The sequence below is a fragment of the Struthio camelus genome, chromosome 24 (assembly GCF_040807025.1).
Source record: "Struthio camelus isolate bStrCam1 chromosome 24, bStrCam1.hap1, whole genome shotgun sequence".
In the NCBI taxonomy this organism is placed as follows: domain Eukaryota; kingdom Metazoa; phylum Chordata; class Aves; order Struthioniformes; family Struthionidae; genus Struthio; species Struthio camelus.
In genome coordinates, this window is record NC_090965.1 from 5,825,648 (window position 1) to 5,849,535 (window position 23,888).

A 23,888-nucleotide genomic window follows, 5' to 3' on the forward strand; every position below is an offset into this window, starting at 1 on the left:
GGCAAATCACGATCTCTCCCCGTGCCTTGACCCCCCTGCCCGTAAGCAGCTTTAGGCTGGCGCAGTGGTTGCGGCTGGCCCCGAGCATCCCTGCTCCTTTTGGCGATTGCAGCCTCTTTGCCTGATCCTTGCCCGCGTTGCCCCGGCGTGAACCAGGCCTCCCATGCCCCGACACCTTTCTCCAGCAAACGAGCGGAGGTTTTGGTTGCTTGGGTGCCTGTGAGCTGTGGGAAGCCGGCAACTCCATCCCTGTCCCCCTCCAGCCCCACGTGGGGTGGTGGGGCCGTGGGAGCCCCCTTGCCCCCTCCCTTCCTGGCTGCAGCCGGGCTCCCCAGCCCGCTCTCGACGGGCCGTATGAAGGCGATAAACAACGTTCTGGCAAAGCTGGGGCGGCTTTTGCGCAAGGTAATGTGGAAATCACCACCGGGAAAAAAAGCAGCAGTTGTTTTCCTGGAGAGCCAATGGCACAAGGGAGCCAGGACACAGCCGTGCTTTCTGGGAACCCCGAGCACGCAGCCCAGGGGACGTGGCCGCCAGCACCCTCTCCCTCGGCTCCTTAACCCTCTCGCGCCCACAGGTTTGTTTTTCTTTAATGTCTAGTGTGTTTTCTCTCCCCTTTAAATCTCAGCTGTCAGCTGGACATACCAGGAGCTTGCCAGAAACGTCTGAGGTGGTCAGGTGATGGCCCCGTGCGTCCGCGGGCTCCCCCCCGCTCCCTCAGTCCTCCTACTGGAGCAAGACCGCCGTGCCGAGGCTGTAAAGCGGCGAGAAGAGCAGCCCGGACAGCACCCCGACCGAGACGGCGACCCGGGCTACGAGCCGAAGCCCGTCGGGACTCAGCGCTCCGCCGGCCGAGCCAGCAGGTGAGGGTCCAGGGACACCTTTTGCATCAGCGCTGGCCGCCTTCCAGAGCAGGATGAACAAGCACTTGATTTTGGAGAACAAGCGGGATGTTATTAGTAACTGTGTAAAGGTGGATGTGCCTTGCGGGGTGGGAAGGGACGGGAGCGAGGAGGACAGCTGCAGTGCGGTGGGGCCGGCGCTAAAGCTGCGCGGAGAGCGAATTGTGGCGTGCAGAAACGAGCCTCGTGGTGTTCGGTTCTCCGTCGCGCTCGTGGCGCTGCTGGAAACCGCGTGGCTGGCTGGCGAGAGGGCTCACGCCGTCTGGTGTAAAGTCCCGGGGAGGCCGACGCGGCTTCGAGGCCAGCCAGACGTGAGCCGGAGCCGGAGCGGGCCGTGGAGGCTCTGCTGGGCGGGAAGGAGCGTGGCAAAGCGAAGGACAGTTGGGAGCCGGGTCTCAGTTTATGCATAGTTCCTAAAAATATCTGGTAGAAAGGTAAGAAAAATTACCTTGCTACTTCCAGGTCAAAGCCTTGAGCTGAGATAACTGGATGTAAGCCTCTGGTTGCTGATTTGCACCTCAAGTTACCTGCCAGTCTGGGCCTGTTTCTAATAAATAACTGGTGTTTGCAGAAAAACTAATTATTTCCCTTGGGTTCGGGAGCCAATAAGGAGTCTCCTCGACGCGCGCGTCCTGTGGCACTAAGCGTCTGCATGAACGGCTGGCTGTCCTCATCTAATCTTGCCCGTCCATGGGGCCCTATGAAGACTAGCGTTTGATCAGGAAGCTGCAAATTGCTGCCCTTTCTTTGTTGTTAACGTTATTATCGATTAGTGCATTTTGTGTAGATGCGGCAGCTGAAATGCTAAATGAGCTGGGCTTTCAGGAGCTTTGATTTAGAGCACGCCCGAGGGAGGCAGCCTGGAGGAGGGAACAGGCGGTGCCGGTGGCACACAGTGTTTTTACAGCGATGACCAGAATCCAGCCTCACTTTCTGGGGCTGTAATTCCCACATCTCTGCAATGGCAAGGAGAGCGTAAAATCCCGCTTCCCTGAGATCCCGGCTAGGTGTGATATGCAGAATTAGGACGGCGGCAGGGAGGGGAGCAAGCGGCGCGGCCGTAACCTTTCCTTCAGGACCCGGCGGCACCGTGTCCTTTTCTGGCCCCGGGGTGCCGCTGGCAGCAGAGCAGAGCAGACCCTCTCCGCGTGGCTGCATGAAGTGTCATTCCAGGGCGGTGAGCGCTGGGGGCAGTCTGGGAGCGAGGGGCAGCTAAAATAGAGCGAAAGGTTTAAGGCTCCAGCAGGTCTAAGGCTGCTGAGCCCAGAGAGCACTGAAACCCCCAGCCCCGAGGCTGCTGCCGCATGATCTAAGGTGTGCTCCTGTGCCTTGCGGAGAAAACCCAGCCCTTGCTCATCGCCGCGGCGATGCTGCTGCTTTGCACCATCTCCCGGATGCTCAGGCCATCACAGGCAGAGGAAATGGGGTTTTTAGCAGCCTATCAATCCAAGTTAATGTGGTTCCCATCCCTCCCCCCTAGATCCTGCTGCTTTGCAAAGCAGTCAAATAAATCCTTCAGTGCAGCAAAGTGTATCTTTGCATCTTATTCGTGAGGGATGTGGGGACCAGTCATAAACTTTATGAACATCATTTTCTTTCAGGAAAGGAAATACAAGATAAAAGAGCTCCAGGTTTCTGCACATAAGGATTTATGGGAGAATGGTTAGAGCTAGGTTTCTTGCAGGGCGCCAAGCTTTTCACTCCCAGCACATGGCTGCCCTACAACTATTTTTGCCTCGTTTGGCTGTAGTTGAGGGAAGAGTAGAAAAGGCAGATTTGAAAATTCATTGAGAACTAATATTGCAGCTGCTTGATGACATGTGAAAACGGCTGTGTGGAAATGCACGGAGGGCCTGATCTCGAGTGACTTAAAGTCAGTGGGAAAGGCTCTTCCTGACTGCAGTGGACTTTGGCCTGGCCCAAAGGCAGCCCCATCTGAGGAAAGAAGGAGCTGTATGTATAAATAACTCAGCAGCTGTAACAAGAAACCCAACTGTGTGAAAGAGGAGAGAGAGAATTGGCTATTTTAATAGCATTTCCCCAGGGGGAATAAAGGCCTGATGGACAGGAGGCCACGGAGGCAGGAGTCCTCGGCTGATCTGCAGCGCAGGGACGGCACCGCGGTAAGTTTTCACCATGTTGCACCAGCCGTGGGGGTCTGCGCCTGCTTTGAGGGACTGGCCCCCCAGGAGGGGAGGCTGAGCTGGAACCAGGAGGGTACACTCTATGCAAAGCCTTGGATGTGTTTTGAGGGATGAGGCCAAAACGTTGAAAGGAAATGTGGCAACTGGGTTTTGAAAAACACAGTTGTGCATTTCCATCGCTGATGTGCAGGCCGTGTTCGCATTCAGCGCAGCCTGCAGCGGATCCCCAGCTGACTTGTGTGAGCTGACTGTCTGGCTTTGAATCTAGGCCAGCTCTGATATCAAGAGCTATGGCCATACAAATTAACAGATCTCTTCAAATTAACAGATACGTTATTTTCTTGCCTTTTAATTAAAGCAAAAAAATAGCAGCAACCTGCAGTGTTTGAAATCAGACTTTGCGGCATGATGCTTTGAGAAGCTTCTGAGAGCAGGGTCCCTGAGCAATGAAGGTACTGACCATGACGGATAAAACTAAGAAGAACATGCTCCCTTGCTGACAGAGCACTTGTTTTAAAAGTGATATCACTTTTTAATGTTCCAAACTATTTCTGTTAACAGGAGTCAATGAACATAACTGTTTATGAGAAGTAGTTTTCTCCTTGGGTGGGTCTGTCTGTCTCCCTGTTTTGCCCCCAGCCTGCTTGACTCAGAGCTGTAAGAGCTTCTGCCTTGGACAGGATGGCGTGGACATCAATTAAAGATTGGAAAATGACGTCTACTTACTTTCTTTTGGCCGTGGTTAGAGTTGGGAGTAAATAAGCTGTTTAGCGCAAGCCAGTGTCTTTTGACGTTTGGCCAGCCATAAATGAGATCCGTGTGCGGAGTAACGGTACTCGGCAATCAGCGCTCTCGGCTGCCGAAACCACTGGCTTGTGCTCCCCGGGCACGACTGTGCAACGCTGATTGCGAAAGCCCATGGCTAGACTTGGTGTGGATCAGCCTAGCATTGTGACCATTTGAGATGCAAATATTTCTCAGACCAGGACAAGAAGCTGAGATTTGTTAGAAGGAAAGCTGATGTATTCTGACAATAAGCAGGGAGAAGAGTCAGGGAAATGGTTGTTTGCAGATGTTTTAAAGTATCTTAGGTGTTTTTTCTGGAGTGGGGAGCTCTCTATAAAGAGAGAGAAGAAAGCATTTTCCTTCCCCCCTAATTTCTGACTCATTTTCATCTGCAGCGCCTGGGTTGTGTTTTTTATTATTAATTTTTGCTAGGGGAAAAATATTCAAGGATTTTCTTTGTTTTGTTTTTGAGACAAAGGGGTTTTGAGGATACAGATTTATCTGTAATTCTGTGTTTTTTTAGTGACGTAAATATCTTTTGGCATTCATGATAACTTGAGCCAGGGAGGTGATTTATTTCAAGAGTGTCTTGTTTCAGAGCAGCTCAGCCCAGCTCAGTAAGTGTTTGCAGTAACATGTGTCTGCTCAGAATGAACAAGATGCTTCAGAACAAAAAGTAAATGAAAAAAAAAAAAAGCTCCTTTCTCCTTAGTGCAAATCTTGCTTGGAGTTTTGCTTAAGAGTAAACAATAAGAGCCTTATCAAATTGTGTTTTTTTTTCCCTGACTCTCTTTGCAATGCCAAGGTTGCCAGAATTGTAAGTGTGTTATGTCAGCTGTGTTTCAGCCTTGGAATGTCTCTAAAGCAATAAATACTGGATTGAAGTCATGTTGTGCTCTCTGCTCCAAAGAGGTGTTATGACAAATCTGCTCGCTTTTTTCTTTTTTCTTTTCTCCTTTTTAAGGAGGGGAGAGAAAAAACCCTACAGCTGTGAAGGGAGAAATCCTCTTTAAAAGTTGCTGCAACTTAACAAAATGCTAAATGCTTTTATTAACTTCTAGAAAGGCTCTAAAAAGCTGCATTCTTCCTAGGCTGAAAACCACTCATCTAAGTGGCCTGGTATTGTTCCTCCAGCGCTGGTACAGGCTGATAATTGTAGAGTAGAAATTCCTTTCTGAAGTGCGCAGTGACGAAGGAATAAAAAAAGGGGGGGGGGTGAAAAAAAACCTTGGGGGATGTTAAAGGAGCTGCTATGTGTATTTTGGAGGTAGGAGTGTTTCTGCTTTCCCCTTCCTCTCTGGGGAGGTGCGTCTGTTCCTTCAGTTCATTTCATCTAACTCCTCCATGCAAGAAACAAAACGGGCCCCTGAGTTAAGTGCTTGCTTGCTCAGTGATTTAATTACACCGGGAGGAATGTGAAGGAGAAATTCAAGCATCAGAGCTTTGACTCTTTGTTTGAGATTGGGGAATACGCTAGATTTCACTCTTTGAAGGTCCCAGGTAGGGCAATAATGTAAATGCTAACATTAGAAGAAAGGCTGTGCCTGCCTGCCTTACAGTGGACCCCAAAAAGCGACCCTGTGGCCAGTGTCCCAGGATGTGAAAACTCCAGGTTTAGTTCCCTGCTTTCCCAGAGACTTTTAGTGTGACCAGGGAAGGTGCTGTGTTCCTTCTGCTATTCCATGCCTCTTCTTTAAAGAGGGAATGGTGGTGCAGCCCAGGTCCCAGGGAGGCTTTGGGGCTGCAGAGGCAGTGGGAATACCAGCCCTGCTCACAGTGGGCCACACAGGTGATGCAGGCTTTGATACAACAAAAAGGATCTTCTAAAGACCTTATTATCTACTGAACTGGTTTTCTTATAGCAAACACTACCGAAGCAAATTTGCCCTAAGCTATGGTAACGTGGCAGGAACAAGGAGAAAGTCACCTGTGTTAACAGGGTCAGGCAAGACCAGGGCTCTGCACACTCCCTTTTCATGGCTGTAGGAACATGGACCAACCCTCAAAAGAAGGATGAATTTTTTCCCATCACTTATACTTTGGGATCTGGATTATCTTCCTCTGATTTTACTGCCTTGATGGTATGAAACAAGGCTGCTTTTGCAATGCACATTTTAGCTCAGCTGCCTTTTCATCTTCCTCCCTGGCTACAGGAACCTCTGCCCAATGTCCACCAGTGCAAGTGCCATCTATGAGCTTCATGCAGAGAGTGAAGTGAAAAGGGGTTTTTGCAGGGTGCTTGCAAGAGAAACCAGGGTGCTTCTGCTGAGGCAGTACAGCACAGATGTGGAGTGTGTGTGTGTGTTTTTGCTACCTGATCATTTTAGAGCCAGATCTTGTTCCTGTCAAAATCAAGGATGAATTTTTCTCTGGGGCTAGAATCGGGAAACAAATCTGTTAGCTGAATGCTCCCTTGTGCTTTAGCAGAGAACACGGCTCGCCTTGTTGCACAGCATTTGGAGAGGTCAGGTGGAGTTAGTGTTTGGTTTGCAGCCTGGGTGGGAGCTGTGTCGGTGCTGTTTTGACATGCCCTCATGCCATGTACGTTAGCCTGATGGAGGAAATGCTCTTCCTAATGCCCTGGTGTTAACTGACAGGGAATGTCTCAATCTGAGGTTTCTTTAGAAGATGTAGAAAATGTTGCTAATGCCATCAGCAGTGCTAAGAGGCAGGGAACTGCCCAAGGACATGAACTTGCAGAGGTCTTATTAATAAATCTCCTTCACAAGGAATGTCCTGGCTTGAGGAAAGACTAAGTACATCATTAGCAATCTCTCATGGGGCAAACTGGGATTGTTTGACAGCAAGGGGTGTCCTTCTCATGAGGAGAAAGGTGTATCGGATTAGTAACCCAGCCTTACTGGCCCAAGGACTGTCCTGATACAACTGGTTTGAAAAGGCAGACGCATGAACTTGATAGCTCTTCTCCTTTGCCCGCCTCTGTTTCTTTTGCCTCCACCAAGTGTAAGTGGGGGGTCTCTTCTGGAAACTGCATTTCAAGCTGTGGCTCCCTGCCAGTACCTGTGCATGCAAAGATCTCGCCCTATATGGGTGCACTTGGCACTTGCCTTCGATGTATAACGCTCCCTGCAGGTGTCGGTTGCTGGAGGGATGGCGTTGAGAGCACCTCAGGCAGGGCTGTATTCTCACCCCTGTTGGCATCCCAGCACAGGAAGGTGGCTTTGCAGTGACTTGTGCCACCTCTCTCACCCTCCTGAATATCCTTTGTTTTGCAGAGAGGGCATCAAGCTGAGAAGCCAGAAGGCATCTTGGACTGATATGGTCAAGATCCAGACTTGGCATTCACTGCCCCAGTGCAGAACGCTCTGAAACCCTCTTCTGATCCCCCCTCGCTGTTATTAAACGAGAGGGAGACATTCATATTTATCTGAGCACGAAGCAGACCAAGCACCATGGTGGGGAAGAGCCCCCTGGACCCTAGTGACACCAGGAAAGCGGTTCTCTTGGAGCCTTTCGTCCACCAAGTTGGGGGCCACATGAGCATGATGAAGTACGACGAGCACACGGTCTGCAAACCCCTCGTCTCCCAGGAGCAATGGTTCTACGAATCGCTGCCCCTGGCCATGAGGCAGTTCACACCTCAGTACAAAGGTAAGACCCGGGCAGATGGTTGATGGGAGAAGCGAGGAAACTTGTTCAGGAGCACTAAGACCAGTGGCGAAGCCGAGAGCCAGCTTCTTGCTTCCAGCTGTGAAGTGGTGTTCCTTGAAACGTTATTTTGGAAAGGTGCTAACAGCTAGTAATGTTTTCATTAGAATTAGGCAGGCTGCTGCTGAGCTTGGGATAAAGGCGGGGGTGATGAAGTGGCAGCACAGAGGAGATACTGGCCGGCTAGTGCAGTCCAAGCTGTGAAGTCCCTAGTTCCTCTTTCACTCGTGTAGATCGTGTTTTGCTGAGCAAGGGCATTTCCAGGACATCTCGTATGCTGTGCATACAAGCAGGTCTGTGAGAAGGGAATGGTTTCCTGTGTCTCCATGGTGGTGCAGCTGGGTGGACTCTCTCATGTCTAATAAGGGAGCAGCACCAGGAGTTCTTCCCCTATGTCCACCCACCTGCCGACATGGGACTCGTGGGACTCAGTAACATGGAGGCCTCCCATTATGTCAAATGGGGCTGAAAAGGGACAGACACAGAAAGACGGAGGCTGGGAACGTGAACTGGCGTGAAGCAGAGCAGTGGCCGTCTGTAACTCCCTGCCCTGAACCACTTTGTCAGCTGAATCTCTTGGCTTAGCTATTAAAAAGCAGCACTTGGTATCCATGGGTGTCTTGGCATTTTTTTTTTTTTTTTAAGAAGTCCTCCCTCCCTTCCTTTATTTCCCCACTATTTTTGCTTTTACTGCCAGACTTGTGCTGTTCATAAAGCTCCTGACCCTGGATTTTTGTGGGAGGCAAGAAGCTCAGCTGTCACTTAAAAACTAAAATATCTTTTGGTCCTTCAGCATTACAAAGAAGAGCTCAGAATGTCAGCTGAGGTTTTGATGCACTTCCAATTCAATCTCTCCCTTTCCCAGAAAGTCAGAGGCCTTTTTAGATTTATGGGACAATATTAAAAAGATGCTTAAGAAAAAAAAACAAGCCTTCCTCTAAGCAATTTTCTTTAGCTCATCAACAAGCAGGGCCCAGGGTTCAGCGCTGGAGACCTGAGCCCTACTTTGTCTCTTTAATAAAGATGTTAAGCAGTCACAAACTATCACTTCAGGGGTGGCCTGGTTATAAATACCTTTTTGTCTCCTTTTTCCTTTCTATTGGAAGTCCCAGTGAGTTTTGCAATGAGGGGTAATTAAATAAGAGTTCTCCAATTTGTCATCAGGCACACAATTTTTTTCTACTTGTAACTGACCCAGCCCAAAGGCCACACAAATTAAAAAGAGGTGGAACGTTTTCCCACGAGGGGCTGAGCGTCAGGGGAAAATTGCTGAGGTCTTTATCACCCGTTCACACATGTTGATGTTCCTCATCTCTATTCTTAGTCTGTGGTGGGGCTCAGGGACCATTATGAAATGATGACATTATGTGCAATGTTGATCAAATATCATAATTCAAACCTAACACCGAGCTGGCTGCTTAAAAAATGTCTGCCGCTCACTTAACCATTTCAGGCATGTTGGTGACCTTGAGACCGGCTATCCTCCCCATGATCTTCTTCCAAAACTCTGCCTGCTTAGTTCAGAGCTTGCAGTGGGATTATGGACTTATTTTCAGGCCCAGTTCTGCACCAGCTCTATTGCACATGGTAGTAAATAAATGCACTTGTAAATTTAAAAATACATCCATGAGGGAAGAGCTACATAGCAAAACGTTCCTGAGACTCACCAGGATGCCACTAGCATGGTGATAGCATCTGTAAATATCCACTGTCTGCCTCGCCTGCTTCAGACAGAATAGGACTACATTTTTGGTGCAAATGAAAGGCCAGCAAAGACAAATACCTATATACACCTTTGATCCCAGAGAGAAGTTTTCTTGTTGTAATAAAAGAGAAGGTCAGTAGCCATCACCATGCTAAAGCTACGTGTTATATATTTGTTTTGCACACGTAGGTCACTTACAGGACATATGCAAAACCACTCCATCCCTTAATGAAGTACAACAGGAAGCAAAAGAACTTTTTAAGGCTGAGAGGTAAGCTTACACAGGCAGAATTTTCAGTTGGAAGGAGGTACGATGATCATGTTTCCTTGCAATTTAATTGCTCATTTTTTGCCTTTGAAAATCTCCCCATTAATTTTCATATTAATGTAAGATATTTAAGACCTCTTAGTTTCATGCTATATATAACGTTTTTAGGGCCAGATTGTCAGCACTATGCAAATCAGCACAGCTCCATTGACTTGCAGATATGTAATTGGGACAGTTTTTAAGGTTACAGGCGCTGAGGCATAGCGCTAGATTTGGAAGTGAGCACTCTGTTTGCCTCTCAGTGACTTTTTAAAAATAAAAAGGCTTTGATTTAGGCAAAAGATATGTTGAGGTTTTTCATGCCTACCTCCCCTGAAAATTCAAAGCAGGCATCTGAGTTGATAGGATTTCTGCTTGCTCTTAGTTATCTGTAATATGGATTTTTACAAATGGGAAGCAACTTAAGATCATGCGGTTGATGTAGGAGCCAGAAGAAAATAGATCTCCCTTTGCTCGTGATGACCATGAGCAAAAAGTGGAAACAGCTAAAAGAGCCTCCTACTTAAGGGTTCCCCTCCCACAACTCCCTCAGCAGAGCAGCCGCCTGTGTTCCTCACTCATTTCAGTGTGAAATTAGCTGTTTTGGCTGAGCCTGCCTCTACAAAGCGTTCATTCTAACACAGATTTTTACACTGAAATGGAACAGAAATGCTTGTGCAGCTTGTCCTGGGGTCCCACCTGCAAAGAGGTACCTGAGCAGAGGGATCATACAGAGGGCAGGAAGGCAGCACCTAATGCCCAAACACAGCTGGATCCACAGGGTTATGAGATGCAGGCCTGGGGAACTGCCAGGCACCCCACATCTAACGGAAGTGGAAGGGGGCTGCGGACACACAGGACTTCTGAAATTCAGGCTGTAAAAACTTCTCTTAGTCAGCAGCTAGAACTCTGCGCATACATAGTGAGGGCAAATCCTTTGTGTCTGTGTTTACTTATTGTAATCTCACTTTAAACGGCGAGAAGGGAGTTTGCATATTTATTTGCTCTGGCAAATTTGCTTGGGAGAAGAGCTCCCTTCTTTGTAAACTGTAGAAATGCATCTCCTTGCAGTGACTAACAGACCAAGTGAGGATGCCCTAGCGCTTGTGGGGTAAAACCCAGCTCTGTGTATTGCCAACATCTGAGGCTCTTTCTGGTGACGAGTTTTGTTGGTCCAACAGCCCTGACCATCCTCTTTTGGCTCTGTCCTACTGCAGCTAGACTTGAAAGCAGCAGGGTACTGCTGCGGACAACTCGTGCAGCTGGCATCCTATCTGAGCCTGAAAGGGTGATGCTCTAAAAATGCCTGTCCTGCTTTGAGAGGCTCAGAAAGCCCTGACAGAGGGCTGCTCACTGCAAGAACAGTGCTGCCCTGAGCAAAGGACTGCTGTTATCAACCTTTTCCAGAAAGGTCAGAGCTGTCTCCTGTGGGAGCCATGGCCATTTCTGCTCTGTCATTTGACACGCAGAGGCAGCAGTCCTGCTGCCAGAGCTGGGCTGAGACTGGGGTAAATACATGGCAGGCTTAATGGCATTTGAGCCCTGTGATTCCCATAAAGTCAGGGAAAATTGCAATGCTAATACAGTAAATATATAGTGGAAAATACTAATCACCTCTCTCAGCTTTCAGGAATGGGTATCGTGTCCCTCCTCGTGTATGAACACTGGACACATAAAGGTCCATTCCCTCCTATTGGCCCAGGGTGACTGCCGTTCCGGTGCTGGTCCTTGGCACTTGGGGAAGGACACGTCCATGACAATGTGCAGACACCATGTATAGAGGCAGCACTGCCAGCCCATACACCTGCTTTTGGAGATTAGACCTGCTCTGGTTTTGCTGGGCTGTTGGTGGTCAGTGAGTTCTCTGGGTGTGATTGTGTCAGCAAAACAAACCAGAGAGAGAGAGGAGGAAAAAAACAAAACAAAACAAAACAAAAAAAAAGGCAAGCACACACTTTGGGTCTTGGAAAGCATAAGGCACAAGCTGGCCTCTCCTTCAGTCCAGCTACAGTAGGTTGCCCAATTGCCTTCCTTTCAAAGATCATCTGATATAATATTCCAGCAAAAAACTGGCTGAGTAGTCAGGTTTTCTCAGTATTTTCAGTGTAATTTCCCCTTTGTCCCAACATTAAAACTCCAAGTCCCTGTTTGCCATCTCTAGCGACCCTAGAGAGACATTACTTGGCATATGCACAGAGCTTTCCATCTTCAGGACTAGCTGCTGCAATAGGGGCAAACAGGCAAAGTACTGACTGATACTCAGGAGATCTGGCTTTTATTTCCACCTCTGCCACTAGTCTGTGGGTAAGTCATGTCTTTCTGTGTCTCAGTCTTCCTGTCTCTAAAATGAAGATCCTGATAAGGCCCTCCTTTGCAAAATGCTGTGAGCTCTGTGTGTGTGGAAACAGCTTGGTTTTATCGCCTGGGAAGTGCCATCATGTTATCTTCATCCTATGGATGGGGAAGGTGAACTTGCCAGGTTAAACTCCTGCAATTTGAGGCCACTCAGGGCTGCTGAGCCCTCACAGCTCCTCCTGCCTTTAGCAGGAGACTTCACTGAGCTTAACTGCTTTGCAAAGGAGGCCTCAGGGTGGTCTCCTGGAGACAGAAGCATCTAAAAATAGAGGCCAACGCTCATGTAAGGTGCAGCTCCTCAAAGGCATTTGTGAGCCTCACGCTCTTTGGTCAAAATGTCTTGCTGAGGGTCACACGATGAGTCAGAGAAGAGCTGGGACTAGAGCCCTGTCTCCAAGGTTAGCAACTGAACCACCACCATTGCTGCAACGGTGGAAAGTGAGACCTAGTGCTTGAAACCTGTGACATGGATGACACCATGCAGAACTGCCAGTTCTGGATGGCCACAGAAAATTGTTAAAATAAGGCACTTCCCTTCCTCTTCCCTTGCCACCTCCTCTTGGGAGTGTGCTACAGCTTCCCTGCTGCTGTGGTGCCACTGTGCTCTCTCTGATTAAAGCGTTGACATGTCAGTTGTCTTTGGAAAAGTCCTTCCTTGTCCCCCAACTCTCTCTTTGCTTCCTGCCAATAGAAGGTATTAAAAGGGAGACCTGACTCCCATTACCAGGAGCCAGGAGCTCCTGATCCTACGCTGGGGGGGGGGAGGGGGGGTCTCTGCAGGGTCAACTGTTGCGTAGCAGAGCCTAGATGTCCAGACAGGAACGGAGACCGAAGGAACGTGATGCTCAGATGAGGCAGCTTTCAAGTGGAGACCACAAAAGGGAGTGAGGCAGCCATATCTGGAGAAGAAGAGGGAATTTTAGAAAATTTGTGGCTGTTTTTCAGGGTCTCAGACTAACGGTGTTTATTGGGCCTAGAATCAGACTGGGATCATAGCGAGAGGCCACTGAAATACAAGGAGGCAGCTGTCCTGCTAAGTGCCAACCCTCTCAGGAGCACCTTGAGCTGGTGCAGACAGTGGCCCAAGCCTGTATGATAACACACAGGTTAATCTGCTGCCCAGGAACTGAGTCTAGTTTGGTCTTCCCTCTTTTCTGCAGGTATCATTTCTGTGCACCTCAAAAAGGACAGCCTTGGCAACCTGACCCTGATCGCCAGCCCCAGCCTGCAGACGGAGAACTGTAGCCTGCTGGATAACACGATCAGCGAGTCGTCAGTAACGATATGGCACAAGTGCAAGTGGGCCGCCAGCAGCAGCAACAGCAGTGAGCATGCGCTCGTCAAGTGGAGTCACACACAGCTCTCCAAGACCCTTAAAGACAGGTGAGGGCCTGGCGTGGGCATAATGCTGCAAACGTCCTCCCGCTTCAGCAGTGGGACCCCCCCTGCTGATTTGAGCAGGGTCTAACCAGGCTGGTTCCATGGCATGATTCCTGGTTTAAGGTGAGGTGAACAGAAGCAAAGTCCAGCTGGTTGGCTTCATGGCTCACCTCTCCCTCTGCCTGTGGATGGAGCAGGGCAGATCTGGCTATTGTTGAGATGACGTCACTTAGATTTATGCCCCGAACACTGCTCTCCATCTGTTCCCTTTGGGTGCAGCATGCTCCAAGAGGAGTGACAAGGAGGGGAGGCCATCAGCCCCTGTGAGAACAGCCACCAAACATGCTCAGCACGTAATGCCCTTCCAGTGGGAACTGGCCAGAAGTAGCAGACATACAGTAACTGCACACTTGAGGGTGGTTCGATCCCGTCCTTGTCCCGGGGAGAGCTGTCTGAGAGGCATTATGGTGCTCGCAGGCATACTCTGACCTTTGGACTTGCGGAGGCTTTCAACAAGACATCTTTCATCTCAAATTGTTTTGGAAAAGACCTAGGTCAGCTGTGACTGAAGGGTACAATATTGCTACTGTGAAACTGCTGCCCTCAGTGAGAACAGAATTATGGCTTTCAGATGAGCGAGACCAACAAATGACCCTACGAGGAGAACAAATATCCTCTTTGCTCCCTCCTTCCCTTCCTCGAGGCCAGCCCCTCTAAAATGGGAAACATTCCCATTGTTGGACAATTTGCCTGTGTTGTGCCTGTTAGATAAATAGAGATTCCTGGTCATTGGTACTATGAATGGCGCTTTTCAGGGAAGCCAAGCACACTTTGAAATTATAACGAAAGAAAGTATTGGCACCCAGCAATAGCTCACTTTCTGAAAATTACTTTTAGGAGTAACAAAGGATCTCTGCAGGTTGGACATGATGAATATGTTTCCCTTGAGAGTCCCCGAAAATTTACCTTATCAAGTTTGAGGCTCTACAAAAGAGGGGGGAGGGAATATTCTCTTCTGGAGCTTATAAACCAAACGTGTTCTTTTGTGTGTTTTGTCTAGCTGCCCAGGGAAAATGCTATTGAGGACAGACCTTCAATACTGTACAGATTCACTCTTGGAAGATGCAAATGGAAATCAGCCTGAAAGAAACAACTACAACCCCTGGGGACTGCACTGTCACAGGCAGCACCTGAACCGCATGTCCTCCAAATATAACGAGAACAAACTTCATCGTATCCTTTTTCTCTCTCCACTTCCCCCCAGCATAGTCTTGACCGCAAATAACCAGTAAAAATGAATATATGTTTTATTGCAGGGGTATGCATCCCTCATCTGCCCAGTCCCTGGGCAAATACAGAATATAATTCCCCTGTATCTTATCCCACTATTTTAAAAAAACAAAACAAACACTCCACACCAAAAAACACTTCTCAAGAAAGAGTGTTCAGCATAAGTCAAGGATCCTCTTGGCATGCATGTAAAAACACAACCGTATAGGAATTAGCAGCTGCCTTGCCTTTTATTTTTCTATTACACTTCATTACCCACCAGTCATGTGAATAATACAGTTTAACAACTTCTCCCACACCCACTGGAGTGAATTTAGAACTAAGGCAAGGTGTTGGATTGACAGCCCAGGGCTATCGTGTCACTAGAGAATGGAGCTGTTGGTACTTTAATTGGTAGGACTGTACTACAGTAAATTAACTGAAATTGGCAGCAAGGGGCCTATAGCAATGACATGTTGGTAAAATTGGCTCAGAAAGTCTCGTTACAGTTGTGAGCTATTATGAAGAACGTCAGCAGTTGCTGTGATTTAAGACCTCTTTCAATTAGAATTTAAAAATATTGGGTTTCCCTTAACTCACGTTTAGAGTTTCTCTTGCTTGAAAATGTGGTATCAAAGTACAACTATCCCTGCATTCTGGACCTAAAGATGGGAACCCGGCAGCACGGAGATGATGCCTCAGAGGAGAAGAAAGCACGTCACATCAAGAAGTGCGAACAAAGCACCTCTGGGTCTCTGGGTGTTCGCATCTGTGGAATGCAGGTAAGGTGGAGCCTCAGTCCTTTTGGTCTATGTTTGACACACAACTTGAAACCACGTTGGAAATCTAAAGGGACCGTTTCCTTCACTGTTGTTAATTAAGATAGTTTCGTTCCTGTTTCCCACTGAGCTTCTGGCCATTTCACTGTGTATCCTGTCCTCAACCAGAAGTGCATGCTTAGGGGTATAAGAATATGGCATTTACAGGATAATCCTTCCCTCATATCCTCTGTCTTCTGGAGATGTGGCTGCTTTTGTAAGTGGTGCCTCCATAAGGTCAGCCATGTTCAATAGCCACCAATATAAACAGCTGAAACCAATTTACAGCAGCTGAGCATCTGCTGGTACATGAAACCAGATTCTGGTCTCATGCTCAGCTCTAGCCTGCTGCACAAGAAGAAAAGCAAAAACAAAAAGAAAAAAAAGGATCATTTGCCATACTCATTCCTTCACGGAGCTATCTTATCAGATAAGTGCAAGCATGAGGGATTTATTTTGTGCTGAGTGCTAAGGCTCCTCTTGATCAAAATCACTCCCCTTCCTCCTAGAAACTGAAACCATATATTTGTTCCATTTATACTTCCCAAGCAGGTTTTAAAATGTTGTCCTCCTTTGCCTGAAGGATAATTATGACAATGATGATTACAAAGCACATACATAGCAGTATAAACATTTAGTGTCAAAAACTCTGCTCCTTTCTGGTCTCCGCTATCCTTCGATTGAGCAGATTTTCCCTTAAATTACAGCTGGCACGTGAGCCAATTCTGAATCCATTCCCCCATTCTTACCAGTGTTACCAGATCCCCACAAATATATCTGTCCACATATTCTTGTCATTCGGTGTTTAAGAAAGCAAGATGATTGCTGCCCGTGGGTTGCATACTGAGAAGGTGCAATAACAGGGGTATTCCTGTACTACTGCAAACTCCTAACAGAGACAGAGGGAAAATGCTCTAAATCACTAGGGACATGCCTATGACTTATAGCTGTTTGGGTTTCATGAAGGAGTAATTTATAACAGTACAGGAAGAATCCGCACCAGTAGTTTAAATAGAATAGTTTAAATCTGCAGATTCAGTCAGAAGCCTGCAGTACATTGCCAGCATTGCTAGACTGCAGAGGATCTGTGTGTCCTATTTCTCAGCTTGGGTCTGAAGTTTTTAGATTAAGACACAGTCTAGAACACTGGAAAACTGAACAATAAGACATGCACTGAATCTGGATTGTTGTTCTCTTTCCTCAAGGTTTATCAAGCTGACACTGGCCAGTTTCTCTGCAAAGATAAATATTATGGAAGAAAACTCACACCTGAGGGATTCAGGCAAACCTTGCGCCAGTTCCTTTGCAACGGTAACCACCTCAGAATGGAGCTCTTGGAGCCCGTCATCTTGCAGCTAAAAGCTCTGCTTTCAGTCATTAGGAAGCAAAGTTCTTATAGGTTCTATTCCAGCTCACTTCTTATCATCTATGATGGACTGGAGAACAAGGAGAACACGGCACCGCTGGATACTCACCTTCAGGGGCACTTCCAAAGAACAAACTGCACCACGTCGAACAGCACTGGTCACTCCAAAGTCGATGTCCGCATGATAGACTTTGCCCACACCACTTTTAAAGGCTCAAAATGCAATCACACCACTTACGACGGGCCAGATCATGGCTATATTTTTGGCCTAGAGAATCTCATCAAAATCCTTCAGAATATCTCAGAAGGAAAATGACAAATTCTGTGAAATAGCCTGGATCTACTAGTCATATCCTTGACAAGTACTGCACTGGGTCAGTTGTATGGGACCCTCACTCACAGTGGCTAAACGTCACGTGCACGGTTTGGAATGAGAGCATGGACAGCTTGCTAGGAAAGTGCAAAAATGCTACGTGCCATTACTGAACTCAAGCATAAAAAGCAAAGAGCTGAAAGAATCTGTTCTTGTCTGCAATCAATCAGAAGATTTATTTTCCTTTCTTGTTTTACTGCTATCCTTGATTTATTTGTGAGCCAGAAGAAAGCATTACTTGAAAGAGTCTTAATGATAAAATAGGACCTGCTCACCTCCACCACACTCACAAAGCCATGCAGGCTAAGAAGATATTGTGCATTTGAGTGAGACTATTTAAATGAGCTGGCAGGTCTTAACAGATTGCAGCATTACTTTCAACTCCTGCTCAGTGCTATGGGCTGAGCACGCTCAAAGACGCAAGCAGAAGAATAATACACCCCCTGACATTCACGGTACAGATGCCCAGCGCTGCAAGAGCGTAGGGCGTTCTCTGTACAGTGTGGGTATACGGTACTTTGTTCAAACACAAACGTATTAGATCCTGCAGAGGCCCCGGCTCTATAGAACTTAGGTGTAAAAGCAGCTGGACCTCAGACCAAGAACTGTACATTGCCAAGGTTTAATATCCCTGTGGGACATAACAGGGCATATTTCGGTAATTTTCTAAGCAAGGGCTCCATAGGAGCTGGAGCTATGAGAATGTGATGATTCTGCCAGATACCAGTCATGAAAAAATTCACATCACGGTATTTTTGCTTCAAAAAGGCATGTGAGATTGAGTCAGCAACTAGACACTAAAGGTCACCTAGAAATTCTTTGGTAAAAATATTGTATGTGTTTGGAGGAGACAATAACAACAACAAACTTGATACAACAATGTTTACAGCTTTTGTGGACAGATTTTAATTATGGAACAACAATATAATTCCTTCCTGCATGGTGTGGGAAACTTGAAAGAGAAATCTTTACACTGGAATAGCGCTACAGAACCCCCCAGTTACTGGGGAGCCGGAGCATGAATAAAATTGTCTAAGTAACCCTCACTTGTTGTCCATCTCTTCTTTTCCACTTCCAGAGCATCCTTAAGTTATCTTTTGTTTAGAGCTGTGTTTTGAAAACAGTCATTATTTCCACAGGTTTAAATACCAGATCTCAAGAGAGATCCTTTCACTTGTATTTTACTGCATGCAGCTGGTGAATTGCTACAATTTATAGCTGGAAATTTTAAGTCATCTGGCCCAGTTGCATATTTTACTTGGCCTAAACTGCATCTGGGAAGAGCTCATTATTTACTGGAAGTTATTCATAGCGTTGCATATTTCTTGCCTCCAAACTCAGATGATTACACTCTACTTCAGTTGTGAAAGGATCAAGCCATCAATTGCCTTGGCTCACTTGTGTGCAGCATACTCCGGTGATCAATGCTAATCTAAGCTAATACAGCTTAGATTACTAACTACTGCTATAGCTTATACTGATATAGTTTATAGTTTAGTACTTATCTCTGCATGTGCAGCATTAGCACCAGTGCTGAGCCTCTTGCTGGATGCACACTGCAGGCTAGCAAGTCTCAAAGCAGAAAAGGGTGAAGAAGGGACTGAGAATGAGGCCAGCAGCAGAGCACGTGGCAGACGCCAAGCAGCAGTGGAAGACATCAGCAGCCCTTGGCTGGGTGCCTTACCTGCCATTTCTCCCACAAAAAAAAAATGCCACCCTGGCGCTTGCATAACAACAGGAGGCATCCTGCTCCCTCCTTTTTTACCCCTTATAAAGTATTTATGCAATCTTTTGTCTGCAGAGAGGAGGGGCACTGAGCCAGAGTGCAACCTTAGGTACTCCACGTGGAAAAGGGGGGAGGGGGGGGAAACGGTAAGACTTTCTAGGTTTTAAAATGGCCACAAACCAAGCATTACAGTAGCTATTATGCAGCGCGCAGCAGGTTGCCTGGCCCAGATACTTGCAGCACTGCAGGAGCAAGATCCCTTTGCCAGCCACACAAAGCCCCGCGCTTGGCAGCGTGGGCAGCAAACTAGCAAATGAACGGGCAAAGCCAGGCTGCTCATCAGCTGCCTTTCAGAAACACTATAAGCTGTAGTCTATAACGCTATAATGAGGTAGGCTGTAAGTCCCTTGGCGGCAGCCCCCGAGCGCCGGTTCAGGCTCGTCGCTGCCCCGCCTCAGCGGCCTGCTGCCAGGCCGCGGCACAGCAGCCACCGGCGGGGAGGGAAGAGTGCCCGTTGAGGCGGGCGGGTGAGGCAGCCCCTGAGGAGCCCTCCCAGCCCTGTTTTTGGGTGCCGGCCCCCCACAAGGCCCCCCGCGAAGGGGCAGAGCCAGGGAGCGCCCCCTCCCGAACCCGCCCCCTTCCCCGCCGGCCACCGTCCCGGGGCCGGGGCGGCGAGGCGCGCATGCGCTGCCGGCAGCTGCCGCGCATGGCCCCTCTCGCCTGCCGTAGAGCTTATTAGCGTAAGAAGCGTCACGTGGCCTCTCCCCCTCCCCGCCGAGGGCCGCGATGGCGGCTACCAGGTACCGGCGGTTCCTGAAGCTCTGCGAGGAGTGGCCGGTGGAGGAGACGAAGCGGCAGCGGGACCTGGGCGTCTTCCTGCGGCAGCGGGTGGCGCAGGCCTTCCGCGAGGGCGAGAACACGCAGGTGAGGGCGGGCGGGCGGGAAGGCGACCTGCCCGCGGGTGGGGGGGAAGGGGCCGCCGCGCGCATTGTAACGGCCGCGGCGGGGGAAGGAGGGCGCCGCGCGCTCTTTAACGGTCACTCCGTTGGAGGGGGGGGGCGGAGGGAGGCGCCGCGCGCTCTTTAACGCTCGCTCCGTGGGGGGAGGGGCCGCCGCCGTGCGCCGTGGAGCGGCCTCGCGGGGCGGGGGCGGGGCGGCGCAGGGCGCATGCGCGCGGCGGCAGCCCGCCTTTTTTCTTTCCACAGCGGCTTCGCGCCTCTCCCGCAGAAGTGGGTGTCGAGATGGCGGCAGCAGCAGCGGCGGCGGCGGCGGCTCCTGCCGGAGTAGCCTATTACACACCCCTGCGGGTGTCTTCCGGCCGCCGCCGTGGGGCCCTGGTGTCGCCTAGCCTGCAGCGCTGCCCCTGCGCCGCTTGGGCAGCGGGGGCCTGTCGTGCTGTTTGAGGCTCGCTCTGAGGTGGTTGCCTCGGTTTCTGGACACAAGTGTCAGGACCCTGGTGCTGACAGTACTGAGGGTCTGGTGTGTTCCCTGCCTGGCTGGCAATCTGGCTTTTTTGCTATTAACGTTCTCAACACGTATTCTTCTCCAAACAGTCGCTATCTTTGTTTCGCGTGCCTTAGACTTGATTCAGTTAAAGCTGGATGTTAAGCTGCTGTCTACAACGTACCAGAAATGATTTGGGCTGCTTCCTATTGTAAAGTTTCCTTTGGGTCTTTTCAGAGCCCAGGATGGATTGATACAAATATTTTGCTCTCCTTTGAAATCTAGGCCTTCTAAGTTTGCCCTAGCCAGCTGCATAGCTTATTCCCAGCTTAGCAGGAGCACAAGCCTCAGTTTTTCCTAAATTCTTGCACCATTTGCAACACACGCGTTGGAGAATCCTGTTACAGTGATGATGGAAGTGGGACACACTGCAAATTTGTCAGCACAGTGGTGCGATCGGTTTTATTAGCATGTGTTGCTTGCTGTGGTCCTATGATGACGCAACGGTATGATAGTGTGGATTACATAGGGAAGTCCAAAATTGTCTAATGGCATTAGGATGCAGTGTTTTTAAAGTTGGGCTCTGACTACAGTTGTAATTTTATTGGAATTTAGACTTTGGTACGAAAATAAATTGGAAAAGTTAATGCTTGACTTGGGCTGCACTAAAGATTTGGAGGTGGTGCTCTGGAATGTAGATATGCGCTTTCTTACCTTAAAAACGGTGTTGGAGGCTGTTCCAGATGTGGATTTTCTACTTGAATGTGCCATTGTAAGCACCTAATTTTATATCGGTCACCAGAATAATCTGCAGCAGACATTTCAGAAAGTGCTTACTGCTTTTTCATATGCTTAGGACCGCTGAATATGCTACACCAATTGGCTACAAGAGCCCAAAGCTGCCACTCATCTTGAAAATCTAAATTGATGCCTGCGGCACTGATGTCAATTTGTATCTATAAAGGCTTAATACAGTAAAGGGAAATGTACTGGCAGACAGCAGGAGGAATATATGAGAAAAGAACTAGGACTATAAAGGATACTTTATCAGTGTAATGTCTATTTTATTCACACACAATAAGATTTGCTGATTTTTTTTTTTTTGCAATACTATTTCTGCTACCTGTTTAATAGCTATTGCCACTATCATTTCTAAAACACCAACAGAGTCATTTGAAATGTGACGGCAGAGTATGTTAAGCTGAAGATTACTTGCAGCATGATGATGCTCCCTTTTGATGGTCTGTCTGTCCTGATTTTCTCTTTCCTGCAGCAGCCATTATCTACTGAGGAAGGAAAGCCTTTCCCTTGTTTGCATAGGGGAGACATTACCTGCCTTGTGCTGAACCTGTGCCAATGTCCCAAGGGAGGATTAGCCATGTCATTTTATCCTAATTTGTTAGCTGTTGATACTGGTCTTAGTCATGTATCCATCTGTTTTAATCATTTATGTTTGATGTCATTGAACAGCAATGCAGAGTTCTGATCAAGTTGGTCTCCATTTTAAAATGGGGGGGAAAAAAAACCCAATGTGCCATACATGCTGCTAAATAGATGGCACTGCAAGGCAGAGGCACCTGTGGGGGCACCTGAGAGTGGTTGGTGTATTAGGGAAATCTTTCCAACTTACTAGACCAAAATAGACATCCATTTACCCTTCACAAGTCTTTCATGCTACTTTTCCCTAATCAATTATAAACTATTTTTAGCCTTCATCAGGATTTTCTACCTTCTATCCTTATCCTATAGTACTTTATCCTGTCTGATCTTTCAGAATAAAACAGGAGGCAAAACTGGCCTTTGAGCAAAGAAGTCTTGTAGAGTTCACAGCACTGGCCAGTAAACATGAGAAGAAAACTGTCCAGCTCTATTCTCATTAAGTGTGTGTTCACAGTTGATCTGTCAAATTTTCTCAAGCAGAATTTAAGGTCTGTTCTGGAGATTACATGCTTCGTTACTCTTGTAGGCCAAGCTGGGCAGAAGTGGAGGGGAAAGAACATGCTTTGCGTTCTTGAGCAGCATAATAGGGGCCACCAGCATCCTACATTGTCCTGAGAAGTCACCTAAACTGTTCCTTCACTGTTCTTCACACAACCTTTTAGTTCAAATGAGAAGTTTTCTCTAAGAAGGTTTAAAGTAAGAGTTGAGTGATACTTGCATCCCTTTTCAGATCGCTGACCCTGCGACCTGTGACCAGATGTATGAGAGCTTAGTCAGAATCCACACCAACTACTACAAAAACAAGGTGAGCTTTGGCATTAGCTATTGTTGTTTTGGGGTGGCAAGCCACCAGCTATGGCATTAGGCTGCATCATCCCAGCAGGGTTTCTGGGAATTTATAGTAGACAACTGACCAGTGAGCTGGATGTAGCACTACCTGGTGCTTTTGGTCTCTCCAGGAAAGCTGCAGATGTCTTGGCCTGTATAACATGTATGAACAATGCGGATGATAGATAGTTCTTGCTGTGGATGAAAGAATTCTTAGAGCTTGACTGAAAATGAGCTTGAACTCTATTATGTGGTGATATTATTATTTGCTTTAATGCACTGCAACTCAAATTCTCTTTTTTTCTCTCTCTCTCCTTTTCTTGTCTACTTGAATACATGTAAGTATCCACGCCTGAAAGATACAACCTTCACTGGAGTGACAGTAGACGATTGCAAGATGATCCTAGCAACAGGTACTAACATGCTGCTTAATTTGGGAGTAACTCTTTGCAGGAGACAAAGTACATGCCACGTTGTAGTGGTCACTGCATGACTTCTGCTAAACACCTGTGCCTAAAGGACAGAATGGGATTGCCATGCAACTGTATTAGGATGCTTAAAGAGGACTAAGGTCAGGCATTATTGAGGAGCTCTTAATTATTAATTTATCAGGGCAAGGCATTGACTGTATTTTGCACTGGATGGAGAAAGCAAAGAGTTTTGCAAGGGCTATTTGAGAATGACCCGCAGGAGCTATGGGAAAGAAAAACACGGTATACTACGGTATATGAGGTATATCACCTCATTCTAAGAATGCTCAGTTTCTATTTTACTATATTCAAATTCCCTTTGGTAGTTCTTCCCTTATATGAGACTTTCAGAGAACACAGGGTACCACTATGCACAAATACACTCAGCCAAGTCATTTATTAAGTGCAGCGTAGGAATCTAGTGCAGTTTTGTTCTGCTCCAATTCCTAACTTTGATTGCAGTGTGGGGAAACTGAATATTAGTTGTTAGTGATAAGGGACTCGCCGCACAATTGATTGGATGGGAAAACAAACTTGCCTCAAGCACTAAACTAGAAATTCATTAAGATGCAACATCAACAAGGAAAATAGATGCAAGGCAAAGCTCTTATAAGAGAGCTTTCATTCCTTTGCTTTTCTTCCTCTTTCCCCATCTCTCCCCCTTCTCCTTTTGCAGACATTCTGAAACAGATGGAGGAAATGAAAAAAGGGACATGGAAAAAATTGCGAGAAAGGTTTTATGCCAAGAAAGCTGAAGAGGATTCAAAGTGATAGGCTATCTCCCAGATTCTCCACTGTATATATTCCTAAAGCACTGTATGCTGCCATAATGAATAAAGCCATTCAGTCCTCTTAGCAACAACATTTTTATTCAGCCATACACCTTGCACCCTTCATTTTTAGCCCT

The 23,888-nt window shown here is 47.6% G+C and overlaps 2 protein-coding genes across 3 annotated transcripts; both read left to right on the forward strand.

Moving 5' to 3' along the window:
• The first annotated feature begins 713 nt into the window (after positions 1 to 713).
• On the forward strand, positions 714 to 18,119 carry IP6K3 (inositol hexakisphosphate kinase 3). Of its 2 annotated transcripts, none has more exons than XM_068917960.1 (6): positions 714 to 863; positions 7,069 to 7,444; positions 13,029 to 13,251; positions 14,309 to 14,481; positions 15,124 to 15,299; positions 16,541 to 17,984. In XM_068917960.1, the coding sequence occupies exons 2-6, from the start codon at positions 7,246 to 7,248 to the stop codon at positions 17,015 to 17,017; spliced, it is 1,248 nt and encodes a 415-aa protein (XP_068774061.1). In that variant the 5' UTR covers positions 714 to 863; positions 7,069 to 7,245; the 3' UTR covers positions 17,018 to 17,984. The 2 variants fall into 2 exon arrangements, with proteins under 2 accessions (XP_068774061.1, XP_009670121.1); XM_009671826.2 differs by lacking the exon at positions 714 to 863 and adding an exon at positions 1,765 to 3,025 and having other exon boundaries at positions 16,541 to 18,119.
• Positions 18,085 to 23,845, forward strand: UQCC2 (ubiquinol-cytochrome c reductase complex assembly factor 2). The gene is made up of 4 exons (XM_068917961.1): positions 18,085 to 19,724; positions 22,414 to 22,488; positions 22,855 to 22,924; positions 23,658 to 23,845. The coding sequence occupies exons 1-4, from the start codon at positions 19,587 to 19,589 to the stop codon at positions 23,750 to 23,752; spliced, it is 378 nt and encodes a 125-aa protein (XP_068774062.1). The 5' UTR covers positions 18,085 to 19,586; the 3' UTR covers positions 23,753 to 23,845.
• Positions 23,846 to 23,888: the final 43 nt, after the last annotated feature.